The sequence below is a fragment of the Haliotis asinina genome, chromosome 6, assembly GCF_037392515.1.
Source record: "Haliotis asinina isolate JCU_RB_2024 chromosome 6, JCU_Hal_asi_v2, whole genome shotgun sequence".
NCBI lineage: Eukaryota > Metazoa > Mollusca > Gastropoda > Lepetellida > Haliotidae > Haliotis > Haliotis asinina.
The window spans coordinates 58949879-58964315 of NC_090285.1; the positions used below are offsets into that span (position 1 = coordinate 58949879).

General features: G+C 40.0%; 1 protein-coding gene across 3 annotated transcripts in view; it reads left to right on the plus strand.

Moving 5' to 3' along the window:
* Positions 1-14437, plus strand: part of LOC137288251 (baculoviral IAP repeat-containing protein 7-like) — a 23560-nt gene continuing 9123 nt past the window's right edge. Inside the window, exons 1-2 of one of the 3 annotated variants that reach the window (XM_067820714.1) lie at positions 1-28; positions 11232-12950. In XM_067820714.1, the coding sequence (XP_067676815.1) occupies positions 11876-12950 (1075 nt within the window). In that variant the 5' untranslated portion in view covers positions 1-28; positions 11232-11875. Of the gene's footprint in view, positions 29-619; positions 812-6499; positions 6607-11231; positions 12951-14437 lie in introns of those variants that run through there. The other 2 variants (XM_067820712.1, XM_067820713.1) reach the window with 2 other exon arrangements.

A 14437-nucleotide genomic window follows, 5' to 3' on the forward strand; every position in this document is an offset into this window, starting at 1 on the left:
GCCGGTAAACCCTTGGAACTCTCAAACTGTAAGTTTCTGTTCTTTCGTTCCATCCTCCTCCATAGCTACATGGTTATATATCTCGCAACACTTCTCCACTCTCGTCATCACATTCACTGTAATGTATATATTCACGTTTGAGAAATTGCAACTGTAGGTCACTGTGTCGTTAGACGCCGCGTGCAGCGACAGGACCATCGTCTGAGGCTGGTATCCAGAGATTTTGTGCTGGAGACACATTACGAGACAAAATGACTATAAGTTTGTACTCCTGTTTCATCTCTGGGGATCCCAACACCTACGTTTAATAAAACATTTGTTAGAACTGTTAAAAAGCGAAAAATGAAATGGAACTCCTCTTCTTCGATTACATTCAATTTTAAATTACCTGTCATTCTTCGCCTGTTTGGATTCCATGATGACAGCCAATAGCTGATTCACACTGATTTAACTGCCCTATCCCCGATACCCACAACTCATATTCAGGAACGCCCTCAATTTCTCCTTTCACCAAGTCACACTTTAGGCAACGCTCTTTTCGTGAGAAACCATTTGATTGGCGCAGAGGTTTTGCATTCCACTGATGTAACATATATATAGTGACAGGTAACTCATTCCCAGCGCAGTATATAGATATGCAAACTGAGAGCAAAGGGTGTTGGATCATGTGAAGAATGAAACTTGACGCTCAATTAAACCTAAGCACAAGATATTGGTTTGGTTGCCGGGAGAATAGAATTATGAAGACTTCATGGAGATGTTGTGGATATCGTAAATACCACAGAAGACTCATACTTTACGAAAAGATTAGGTAAGTATTCATGCACATTTATTATCTATGGCACAAAATCACTCTTATCCAGAGCTTAATGGGGTATTCCTGAAATGTTCAGTAAGAAGTATGTTTGTTTCACAATGATACCTAATTCAAGCCTACAGATGTTCTTATCCAGTCTAAATAAAATTAATCTCAGTGGACCCGTGAAGGTCCTAGGCAGAACAGGCCTTTAGCAACCCATGCTTGACATAAAAGGAGACGACACTTGTCGTAAGAGGCGACTGATGGGATCGGGTGGTTCGGCTCGTTGACTTGGTTGACACATGTCATTGGTTCCCAGTTGCGCAGATCGATGCTCATGCTGTTGATCACTGGACTGTGTGGTCCAGACACGATTATTTACAGACCGCCGACATATAGCTGGAATACTGCGGAGTGGGGCGTAAAACTAAACTCACTCACTCACTCACTCACTCACTTAGTCTCAGTATTGTATAGTCAAACAAACCCTCGTAATAGGTCGCGCCATGTAACCTTTGAGTAACCTGTGACCGTCCAATCAAACGCGAGACGGCCGAACGGATTTAAAGGGGCGCTGATGCGGAGCAATTTCCGTGGACTGGTGGTTTCTTTTGTTATTATCTTTCTCCCGTGAGTACACTGATGATATCCCAGAATTCGTGACTGGTTCGTGATCTCTGCTGCGCCTCCCATATGCGCAATTGATAGACTAAGTTTATGTGTAGACTGATCAACAAAGATGAAGTCATTTTACTTGGTTATTATGAAAACAAATCAAATACCTTGAAGTTCACTCATCTGCCAGTGGTATAATGAGTGAGTGAGTGAGTTTAGTTTTACGTCGCACTTAGCAATATTCCAGCTATATGGCGACGGTCTGTAAATAATCGAGTCTGGACCAGACAATCCAGTGATCAACAACATGAGCATCGATCTGCGCAATTGGGAACCGATGACATGTGTCAACCAAGTCAGCTAGTCTGACCACCCGATCCCGTTAGTCGCCTCTTACGACAAGCATCCAGTGGTATAAAAATAACACGTTAGGACTGAAAAAAACCCGAAATCAGTTGTTTTTACACTCGTATTTTACGACAGGGTGTTGTCAGTATAGATTAGTAAATATACACACATAAACACTGCCTTTTTGACAAATCCGACGTGGAATTTTTAAGTAATTAATCAATCAGTGTGTTAACGGTTAATCCTTTTTTGTAACTCAGCTGATAAACCCTCTTGTATCACCTACATGCACATATTACGTAATATGCAATACATTTGCCACTACAGACCTCAATTAATAACGTTGAGTATTTACTCCAGACAGAAATGCCAAATGGGAACCAATGTCGAGTATTTTTAGTGGTGTTACCACTAATTATACCCGTTATAAATTCATTACCTGGTCATCAAGTGAATGATGACAAATAACACGTGTATGTTTATACCATCAAACGCGAGTTACAGCAGAAGATGTAATCTCTGTGTCGCATGCATCCTGAAAACACTTATGGGCCGAAACTGTTTTGAGGATACCGGAGGCGTACGTACAACCATGACAACGGTGAGTAAACTGTCGCTGAAAATGGTGTTTTGGGCAATATTCAAGGATGTCATCTTGCGGAAATATTAGCTAATGGTAACCGTGTCAACGGAAACCCCAAAACGTATATACTGCAGGTCAAATAATTGTGTTATATGCGGATTTCTGTTTGTGGAGAGATCTGTGTCAGTGACCTGAACATTTTGAAAGTCCCTCCGATCCCTAAATAGTAGCCGTTGTCTGATTGGTTAAATCTATTTAACCGTCTCGCGTTTGATTGGACGGTCATTGGTCGCTCAAAGGTTACCTGACGCGACCTTCTACTAGGTTTTGTTAGACTCAGTGGTGGAGTGTAATGAAATACACTGAGACTAAGTTTACTTAGACTTGCAGTATATACGCTTAGGGCTTTCTGATGACATGTTAGCTTTGGCCTTTCCGCTATCTGACATCATTGAATATTGACAAAAACGCTACTTTCAGCGCCTGTTTCCCCACTGTTGACGGAATTGTAGCGTTTTCCATGTGCGTCACCCGAATGCGATTGTACGGAAAATAGCGTTCGGAATCGTTCGAGTACAAACCGATAAATGTTCAGAACGTATGTGCGAAATGTCCACTTTCGCTATTTGGTAAGCTGTGTATCTGATTGGTCAATCTGAAACGGTACCTTACAACCTACTTGGGTTTGTTAGACTCAGTAGAGGAGTGTAGCGAATAATACTGAGACTAAGTTTACTTAGACTGTTTTGATATTCGAACTGCTGTGATTCCTATGGGGCAGTGTAAGCAAGTGAAATGTTTACCGGGTTCAGTGGCCGGATTTTCGAGAGAAATGTGTCCTATCAAAGTTGCCTAATTCCCATGGTAAGTGTGCTCCATGAAAGTGACCAAATTCACATTTGTACTGTATGTTATCAAAGTGCTCAAATTTCCTTTGTAAATGAATCTGATTAAAGTCATATGGCAGCTCAAATAACATGATGCTTTAAATAATTTACAGCATATTTTAAGTGACCACCGTGTTATTACTATTATTTATTTTGTTTTAGATGGCATCGGGTGTCTTGACCCAAGTTTGGTCCATCAAAAAGATGTTTGAAAACATGAATGAGTACAGACCATGTGGACCTTTTTGTACAGACGACAATCCCTGATGGGCGCGGTGGGCGAGCTGGCTAAGGCGCCAGGCTAGTGATCCAGCGAGGTTGAGGTGTCGGGATCGAGCCCACCTGTGACCGGGTGTAAAAACCGTGGAGTCAACATTGTGTGCAGACTCTCTCTCGGTGTTGTCACAGCCCCTAGTGTACAGTACACAACCCCATGCACTTAAAAGAACCCACGAATCCGTTGGTATTTGACCAGATGGTTGCCACGTGAATACGTGCAAATACCTAGTTGCGGGTACAGCAACGTGCAGTGAACTTGGACAAAGTACTGTGACTATGTGTCCCAGTCGACCCAGCTGTTAATGGGTACCTCGTTAGGATGAGAGAGCCTCGGTAGACTCGGTGCGCCAGGTGACAGCAAGAGTTGTATACTCTTCAGGGAGTTGAGATTGAAATACGATGTGATGTTGAGATTGACATCCAGTGATCGAGGGAAAACTACCAGCGCCTTTAGCGTGCACTAGTGCGTGGATATGTGCGCTATATAAATATCCTATATCTAAGAACAATAATATCGAAAACTACATGAGTATGGACCATGTGGGCCTGTTTGTATTTCCCAGGAAATATCCCAAGAAAAATAATATCAAAAATAAAATTTCGATAATTGAAGTCAGTGGCGCAAATCCAAAGGCCTAATTCGCTGTCATGTCGAATTTAAAGAAGTTATCAAAAGTCAGGAAGCAGAAGAACATGACGAGGAGCACGCTGATATACAAGGATATAAATATATTGTTATCATCCTCACTAAGAATATAAATATTTTCTTTACAACAAATATTTCAGAGAATATCGGCCAATCCGAACGTTGCAGTCGTCTCACGGGACCAATGGTTGAAGCGTTCAAGTCGGAATCGATTCTACTCGTGGATACAGTGTGTAAAGCCCATTTCTGGTGTCGCCCGTGGTCATATTGTTGGAATGTTGCAAAATCGGCGTAAAACCACAGTCTTTTTTATCAAAGCTGTACAAGAGATTGCCTTCATGCAGTGACACACGCGGCTTCCTTATTCAGATTTACTTTTACGCGGGATGTATTAAAATGTAAATACCATACCATTCTATGTCACAAGATTTAATTAAGTCAGTCGGATCTGTAGTGACCTATTATACAATAATAATGATAATCATAGAATTCACCTCAAAATAGTTTTTAGTATATGTGCCCTTTGAAATTGATAGGACACCATGTGAATCCACGATTAATGAATCTATATCTTATTATGTCAATGCCTGCAAGATGGCATCAACGAAGTTTCAGTTCTTATACTACACAGGGTATAGCTGGTCCACCTGACCACGAAACATTGATGGTTTTGAGATCATATTCTAAGAATCGATAAGGAAGTTAAGAACAGTTTACGTTATGTGTCTATTTTCTTTTCGTCAGCAGGGCCAGATATTGGCAATATACAGCAGTTCGAAGCAATCGTCGATATTCCAATGGCTTGGTCTCGCTCCACTGCTGACAGTCCTGACATTTGACCAACAGGAATCTCCACGCCGATCACGCATGACATACATTCGAAAAAAATATATAACATACCGTGCATAGTGTAAAGGTCATTATGGTTCTGTTCAATAACACGTACGCAATTGTGTAACTAATAACAATCAAAACTTTTTCTACTATTTATAGCAAAGTGATGCCAACACACCAGAAGTGATGCAGTATAAGGTATATAATCAGCATTCAACTTGAGGTACAGGGACTAGGTTACAAGCAAGTGTAGACAGTAGACAAACACAACATACACATGTACTTATATTTGGGATGACACTTACTCTTGAAAGTGCAGAGTCATGTATTTTTTGTACACAGACCTTCTGTATGACCCAGCTGTTCCTTTATAGAAGCCTCAAGTCCGCTGAGTTTGTGTGCTAGCAATGCCTGACTCATACACTGTGTTTGAAAGAAATGATCATCAACAGTTATTATGGCATTTCTATTTTGAGACCGTTCCAGATGTAATTTTATTACTCATCCGTTGAATCTACAATGTTATTACACGTTGCATAATAACATCGCGTGCTAGATCGGAACTGGTTGCTCATGTTGAGTGAGTATAATAACTAAAACACTAAACGCCCCCAGCGTCAACCTCAAATTCGTGAATATGGTGTTACACGGAACATCGTTTATACTACGAACAGCTGAGAATAATCACAGAAGAATTTATGTATTTTCGTTAAAGTATTTTTTCATAATTAATAAACAGCGTTCGAAATACCAGCTTGTCAGACCGCCCGGGACGAGATATTTTCTCAAAGTTTCGTGTATGGGGAGGGATATCCTTATTAGGAACGACCCCGCTGTGTGTGTTTGAGGGAAATCTGACAAGTCAACGCTACACTAACATATTAGATAATTTTCTCCTTCCAAGTGCACATGTGTTTTATGGAAATGACTGGATTTTGCAGCAAGATAATGATCCTAAACACACCGCAAAACATGCCAAGCAGTGGTTTCAGGAGAAAAATGTGACTGCATTACCATTTCCTGCATATAGTCCTGACTTAAATCCTATTGAGAACATTTGGGGGATGATGAAGGAATGTGTGAATCAAAAGGGGTTGACAAAAATTGAAGACATGAAGAGAGAAGTGGTCCGATACTGGGACAGCATAACTCACGAGACACTAACCTCTCTGATAGGAAGTATGCCTACCCGTCTTAGACTGTGCCGTGAAGCTCAAGGAGACTTGATAAAATATTAAATTGTTACCTACACAATATGAAAAGGTCAGTTCACTTTCACAATACATTCAATTTTATCTGATTTGTTCTCGTTTAATAATATGAAATGCTTTAGCTATTCTCAATAATTTTGAACCATACTGTATACATCGTTCTTGTGTAGGATACCAGAATAATAGATGAACATAAAGAATTTATAGTATTATACTCATGATAATTCTCCGTTGGCCATTCGCTCGAATCGAAGCGTTAGCGCAGCGCATGCGAAACCAGTCTGCATTGGATTCTGCGCAGTTGCGTGGTCACGGTTTACGGGCGGAACTCTTACCACGGTTTCGTCAGATACAACATTCCTCGTAGCTCCCTGTGTTTAATAACAACAAAACTATTCCTTGTGGTAAGTTTCTGACTATATTAAACATAGACTCGCCTGTTATCACCTAAAGGTGAAACCGAGGGCTGTGTTGGTGTGTATCTTAGTACGTCTTTTGAGCAAAGACCGCTAACTGGGTTTTTCTGGTGACGTCACAGGATTCCCCGTCTCATTTGGTCGTCATCACTCGCCCTTTTCCGTAACCTCCCGGTATAACACGGAGTTGGTCACGAGTGTTTTGTCCGTTTTCTGATTGTCTCGCAGAGAACGGGCTTTACAGTTTGGAAAATGGCATAAAATAGAAGCCGAAATGCGTCCTAAATGTGCATTTGTCCCACAAATAAACAATTCTTTAAAACTAAGGGTAACACACTCAAATTTACAAATTTCAATGCATAACCCAGTTTCGGATCACTAACGGAAAACCGACTGCATGCGCCTCCCGAAAAGCATATCTGAAATTTATTCTGTTCTGATTGACATGAGGAACATTGCAAAAGAAACGCACAGACATAACGGCTGTTCCGAATCATTTCAGGGTATTCCCAATCACGTGACAAAACGAGGCAGTGTTTAGTTATTGATGCTCTTTTGGTGCAACAGGGGTCTGTGTCAAACAGTAACACGCGGTACAACGTTGCAGTTGATAACAATATTCGTTTGGTCGATAGGTCCAACACTTGCTGCTCATAACACATTCCAAAATCATGATTCCAGGTACCAGTATGAGCTAAAACATATTCTCCTGGGGTTAATTATACATACTTGACCTCTTCAGTATTGATATATATGCTGTTTTGTTGTGACTTTAACATGCGACTTTAACTGGTAAAGTACAACTATCAAGTCAAAATAATCAATTTTTTCAGCAGCTGTAACATTTTATTCAGTCAATATGAAGAATTTTAACATCACATCATCAGTTACTGACAGTAAAACTAACAAACATAATCAATTAATACCAACGTATTGGAACCTTTTATGGGAGTGTATCTTCGTTTGTCTAAAAATGAAACAAACTACCTAAAGCCCACGTTCTGTTGCTGTGATTAATAATGTAATGACATGGTATGACCATGCCTCCTCCTTTCTCTGCCGGTGCAGCAGGCAAAGGGGGAAAACTTGGAACAGGTTCTCCAGCTGGGTCAGCAAACACAGTGCTACCAACATCCAGAATTTGCCTGAATGACACTGCAGGACTGCTTGGCACTTGTAGTGAGTCGTTCCTTAGTTGAATAATATGACATGGAAATCAATTTCAACCCCCAAACATTGTCAAGTTGGTTAACTATAATTTATTTTCAATATTTATAACCTTTTACCTGGCAGACTGTTATGTACTTCAAATTACGTTTTGGTGAAATGAAAACCTAAACGTTTTATGTATCTATTTTGTGCAAAGAAACCTAAGACTAACCCTAGAGTGAGTATACATTTTAAATAAAGGGAACCAAAGTAACATCGTAAAACTAATTGCTTTATTTCAAGAGTAATTAACATTTTTCGGTGGTTGACAGTTTTGAGATGATCACTATTTTCTGGTGATTCGTAACTGACTTAACCATGTGGTTCCATAAATTGCTTAATTCTCCAAACATATGGCAGATGTAGAGAAGATTTGTTTTGCTATTTACAGGTGAAAAGTATATGCATGCAATTGATTGTTAACATTAAGTAACTTGATTATATTCTTATTTGAGATGGGCTGTTCTGAATGAGTTACCTTTTCCTGATGTGCTAACGACAAATTACGCAATGATAGGTATCCTCGTTACAGGGCACTCAAGTAAACTTCTTGTTCAGATCAAGTAAGACAAATATATCACCTTAAAGAGCACTGTCTCTGCTTTAGAATGAGAGATTGAGTGAAGAAATCCATTGAGATTTACAGTTTCTAGGGGTTAATGTAAGTGACAGTGATCTGGAATAACCGTGATCCTGAATACCCACACCCACTGCATTGTATCATATTCATTAATATTCTTTTCTGGTGACCCAGAATAACAAACTGAATTCATGTGGGGCTAAGGTTCGATGCACTTAATATGTGGTAGATCGTACCATTCTTGCTCAATCTTAGTGTTCACAGCTGTGTTTTGGTGTAAAGTTTTCTTAACAATTTGCCAATTTTCACAGATTTTTGTCATTTATTGAATTCGTGACTATAATCTTTTCAGTGTTTGTAATATGTTTTACAATACAGCATTTCATGTGTGAAAGTTCATCTTCCAACAGTATAGAATCCAAGTATTTTGCCAAATTTAGTTTGGAACAGTTGTAAGTGACTATATTTATGCCACCCGTGAAGGTCCCGGGGTAGAATAGGCCTTCAGCAACCCATGCTTGCCATAAAAGGTGACTATGCTTGTCGTAAGAGGCGACTAACGGGATCGGGTGGTCAGACTAGCTGACTTGGTTGACACATGTCATCGGTTCCCCATTGCGCAGATCGATGCTCATGTTATTGATCACTGGATTGTCTGGTCCAGACTCGATTATTTACAGACCGTCGCCATATAGCTGGAATATTGCTAAGTGCGACGTAAAACTAAACTCACTCACTCACTCACTATATTTATGCCAGTGAGTCTAAACTTTTGATGGGATATCCATTTGGCAGTATATCCAGGGTTGACATGTATATACATGATCATTGATAAGTAACTTAATCACTTGGGAGTAGATTATGCGTTTGATAGCTGTCTATACAGCCAACAGGGCTGAATATACAAATTAAAAAAAGCTGCTTAAACAAAACTGTTTTCATAGCAACAGGACTCTTCTGTCTTCCCCCAAAACCCTAACTCTTGCGTTGCATCAATGTGGTAATTGGAACATTTGCTCTCAAAAAGCTTGGCGGTGGTGGTATATCCAGGTTTATATTGCATCTGAGTCTTGTTAAAAGTGATATTTTATGAACTTTTGTACCCAGAGTCTTCCAATTTGGTGACTGCCTACATTGGGGGATGACCCAACACCAGTCGAGTTTGGTGACCTTGACCTTATTTTCAAGGTCACTGTAACACTTTGACCATTTTTCAAAATCTTAATTGTTAATGTGATATCTCATGAACTGTTGTACCCAATGTCTTCAAATTTGCTGATTTCTCCATTAGAGGATTATGCAGACATTAGTTGATTTGGGGGACCTTGACCTTGTTTTCAAGGTCACCACAACAGTTTGACCACTTTTCTTTCTTTTGTTCATATCACATAAAACATTACACTCAATGTCTTCAATTACTGTAAACTGTCTTACTTCCTTGCCTTTAAATTTTCGCGTGTGACGGTCACTAAACCTTTTTGCGCCTTCTTATTTTCGCGAGACGCTAGTTGACCAATATATTGACAAATGCTATTCTCTTGTGAAGACTGTTAGTAAGAGGATCAGTAAGTGACACGTGTTAATTCAGATTAGCCCAGCGGTGACACATGAATGAACAGTGTACACTTGTATTGTTTTTATGTTGTTGACTTATCTGAATAAAGTGAATGATATATCTATATTATCGCGTGTTTTTATTCTCGTTTCATGAAGTCTGACGCGAAGTTCGCGAAAATTAAACGGTCGCGAAAATTTGACTGTTTACAGTATATCGACAGCCTTCATTGGGTGATTGTGCAGATGCCAGTCATTTCAGCCGTCTCGTATATGACCAAATGTACACTTGTAAATCATGACTGAATAGACGACCGTGCCCCGATTAAAAAGAAAACAAATGTAATTTTTTACTCAAATTAGAAAATGTGAGTTTGACAATTTTTAAACAGCTGGATTTTTAACTCAGCTGCCGTTTTAAAAAAAAGAAGAAGCCCAAACCACCTAAATAATCTATCCACCCAACTAAATTTGAGTTTAATATTAATTGCATATCATTTTGGGAAATGCATTTTCTTGCGCTTTCTCAAATTTGAATAAAAACTCAAACTTAAGTTTGCTTCGAGAAATCGGGCCATGTCATCTTGCAGTCTAAGTAAACTTATCCTCAGTACTTTTAGTTACACTCCACCACTGAGCCTAACAAAACCTTATGGGAGGTCGCATCAGGTAACCTTTGAGATTGACCAATCAGAGCACAGCTTACCAAATCGCGAAAGTGCACATTCACATATACCTTATGAACTTTTTATCTCAAAAAGGTTCGTACCCGACCGATTCCGAATGCTATGTAGCATACGATTGCTTCCGGGTGATGCACACGGCGTACATACTAGTATGACAACGGTGAGTAAACAGTCGCTGAAAATAGTGTTTTTGACAATATTCAAGGATGTTATTTTGCAGAAATATTAGCAAATGGTAACCATGTCAACAGAAACCCCAAGGCATATATACTGCAGGTCAAATAACTGTCATATGCGGATTTTTGTTTGTGGAGAGATCTGTGTCGGTGACCTGAATATTTTGAAAGTACCTCCGATCCCTAAATAGTAGCCGTTGTCTGATTGGTTAAATCTATTTAACCGTCTCATATTTGATTGGACCGTCATTGGTTGCTCAAAGGTTACCTGATGCGACCTTCTACTAGGTTTTGCTAGACTCAGTGGTGGAGTGTAATGAAATACACTGAGACGAAGTTTACTAAGATTGTGTCATCTTGGTCAAAATGAATTTGCTTACCGGTAATATGTTTTCAATATTTTTACAGATGATCACCATCAGATCTGCATTGGAGAGCCTTTCAGTCATTGACTTAGAAGATAGTTCCCTTTACTGACTGCTGAAGAGGCACCACCTTGGTACTTCACAGTACTTAAGGTACAATTCACCAAGTTTCCTGGAACTTCACGAGAGATAAGTTACTGAACTTGTTAAATTTATGTATTTGGTTGAGATGGCAACCATGGACACAAGTGGATTACTTGCATAGACCGTTAGGTCATTGCTCCACAGTGGTCTTGGAGTTATCAACCTAATTCAACAACTGCCATTACGGGTCCACATTGTACTTCTGTTAATCATAGTAAGGTTCAGCTTAAACCTTTGACTTATAAGCCTAATTCAACAGCTACCAGTACGGATTTCCATCGTATTTGGGGCATACATAGTAAGGTTCGATTGAAACCTGTGAGTTATAAACCTAACTTAACAGCAACCAATACAGATTTGCTCCGCACTTCTGGCAAACATAGAAAGGTTCGACTGAAGGGATCATATTTTGGTCAGACAACACAAGCAGAAATTGTTAAAACTGTTCTGCGTTGAACTATTGACTGTAACTGGTGACTGGTAACTATTAAGCTATTTTGGTATAACCTACACCACTGATTTGAAATCATAGTCATAGTCGCAATGGCAATGACACTAGAGCAAGACTATTTCCCTCGTCTTGTCGGGGGTCCTGCTTTCACACCAGGTGAAGACATGAGGTTTGAGGCACTGCGTCTTAAAACATATGAACACTGGATGGCTATTGACCGGGCAAGTCCGATCAGGTTGGCAAGAGCTGGATTCATTTACACTGGGAATGAAGATGTCGTGAAATGCTTTTCTTGTGATCTGGTTAAAGGGGATTGGAATAAAAACATGGACCCACTGATAATACACAGAGAGCTGAGCCCAGCATGCAACTTTTGTCAAGGCCTGAGTGGAGTTAATGTTCCAGTCTATGTCCCAGAACCAGCTGTCTACCAGGAAATCCTGAGCACTCTTCATAGACAATACTGTGGCAGCAACGCGACAGCGATCACAAGCAGCAACATCTCTCATCAGCTCCAAGACAATCCAGATTTTTCCAGTGCTACCTTCAGGCAAAATCAGCCAACATCAACTCAGACACACTTTCCAGTTGTGGCTACAGACTCTGGTTCAGCGGAAACTAGTCGCCAGGCTATTGGGACAGCTGGAGGACTTGGACTCGGACATGATTCTGAAGCTACTCCGACCAGAGAGGAATTCGCACCCATGAAGCAGGAAGCCAACCGTTTCTCCAGCTTTGATACCAACTGGCCAAGACAGAACACACCAGACCCTCGCGATCTGGCCCGAGCTGGATTTTACTTTACAGGGACCGTTGATCGTGTACAATGCGTGTTCTGTAGAGGAATACTTCGCAACTGGGATGAGGACGATGTCCCAATGGAAGAACATCGGAGACACTTTCCTATGTGCCCCTTTGTCATGGGTTTGAATGTTGGAAATGTCCCTGACCCGACAGCTATCATATCTGCCAATAGATCATCGGAGTTCATGAACGTGACCCAGCCAGCTGCTGTTGTCAGTGATGCCAGCTTGGGGATTGTCACTGATCGTCCCAGACATCCACAATATGCTGTGGAAGCTTCCCGAGTCAGCTCCTTCCGAAACTGGCCCAATGGAAAGGAACAGACTCCCCAGATGCTGTCAAAGGCTGGCTTCTTTTATGCAGGTGGGCATTTTTATAGTCGACGCCTCGTCCGTCCGTCCGTCCATCCGTCCGTAATCATTTTGTTTCCGGAGCATAACTCAGAAGCCATTCAATATTTTTAGACCAAACTTGATAGATATAGTAATCTCAGCCTATGGTTGTGCCTTTTGCTATTTACAGATTTGGGGCATTTATATTTTTTTGTTTTTCCATGTACCATTTTGGTGTTAGTCTTATGGTGTGGTGGACTTCGTTTCCGGAGCAGAACTCAGAAGCCGTTCAATATTTTTCTGCAAAACTTGGTAGATGTATCAGTCAGAACCTAAAGTGGTGCCTTTTGCTATGTACAGGTTTTTGTGATTTATTATTTTCTCTTTTTCCATGGAAACGTTTCAGACTTAGTCTCAAAATGGAGGGATGGTTTTCCGTTTCCGGAGCAGAACTCAAAAACCATGGAATACTAGTATTTTTCTGCAAAAACTTGGTAGATATATCAATTAGAATCTATAGTGGTGCGTTTTGCTATGTACACCATCTTGTGATTTATTATTTTCTCGGTTTCCATTTAAACGTTTTAGACCTAGTCTGAAAAGTGAAAGGCGTGTTTCAATTCCAGAGCAGAACTCAAAAACTTCTTAATATCCGTTTGTAAAACTTGGTAGATGTGTGTGGCAGACCCCAAAGTGGTGCCTTTTGGTTTTTAAAGGTTTTTGTGATGTGTTATTTTCTTGGTTTCCATGGAAACGTTTTGGACTTAAGTCTCAAAATGGAGGTATGGGCTTCATCGGAGCAGAACTCAATAAACATTCAATATTTTTCTGCAAAACTTGGTAGATATATCAATCTGAACCTAAAGTGGTGCCTTTTGCTCTTTTCCAGGTTATAGTGATTTATCATTTTCTCAGTTCCATGGAAACGTTTTTGACTTACTCTCAAAAGTGAGAGGTGTGTTTCGTTTCCAGAGCAGAACTCAAAAACTTCTTAATATCTGTCCGTAAAACTTGGTAGATATGTGTGGCAGACCCCAAGGGGTGCCTTTTGCTATTTACAGGGTTTTATGATGTATTATTTTCTCGGTTCCATGAACATGTTGCTGACTTTGTTTCCGGAGCACAACTCGAAAACCATTTCATATCTTTTGAAAGATCTTGGCAGATATATCAGACAGATCTTGAAATGGTGACTTTTTCTGATTACAGATATATGGCATTTATAATTTTCATGAATTCCATGGAAACAATCCAGTCTTGGTCTAAAAACACACTAAGTATCTGTCGGATGATTTGTCCTTTCAATTATGTGGGGGCCGGGAGGATATGTCATCTTCTGATGACTCTTGTTTGCACTTTAGCTTCTGATATATTTTTCAGTAAATTTTATCAGCCTTTTACGGTTTTTTTTTGTTTTTGGACACTCTGATAACTGATGAAAAGGTAAAAAATCAAGGTCATAAGTTGTTCTAAAAACAATTTGGGGTTTTCAATTAACCAAAATGTTAAATGTAGTTA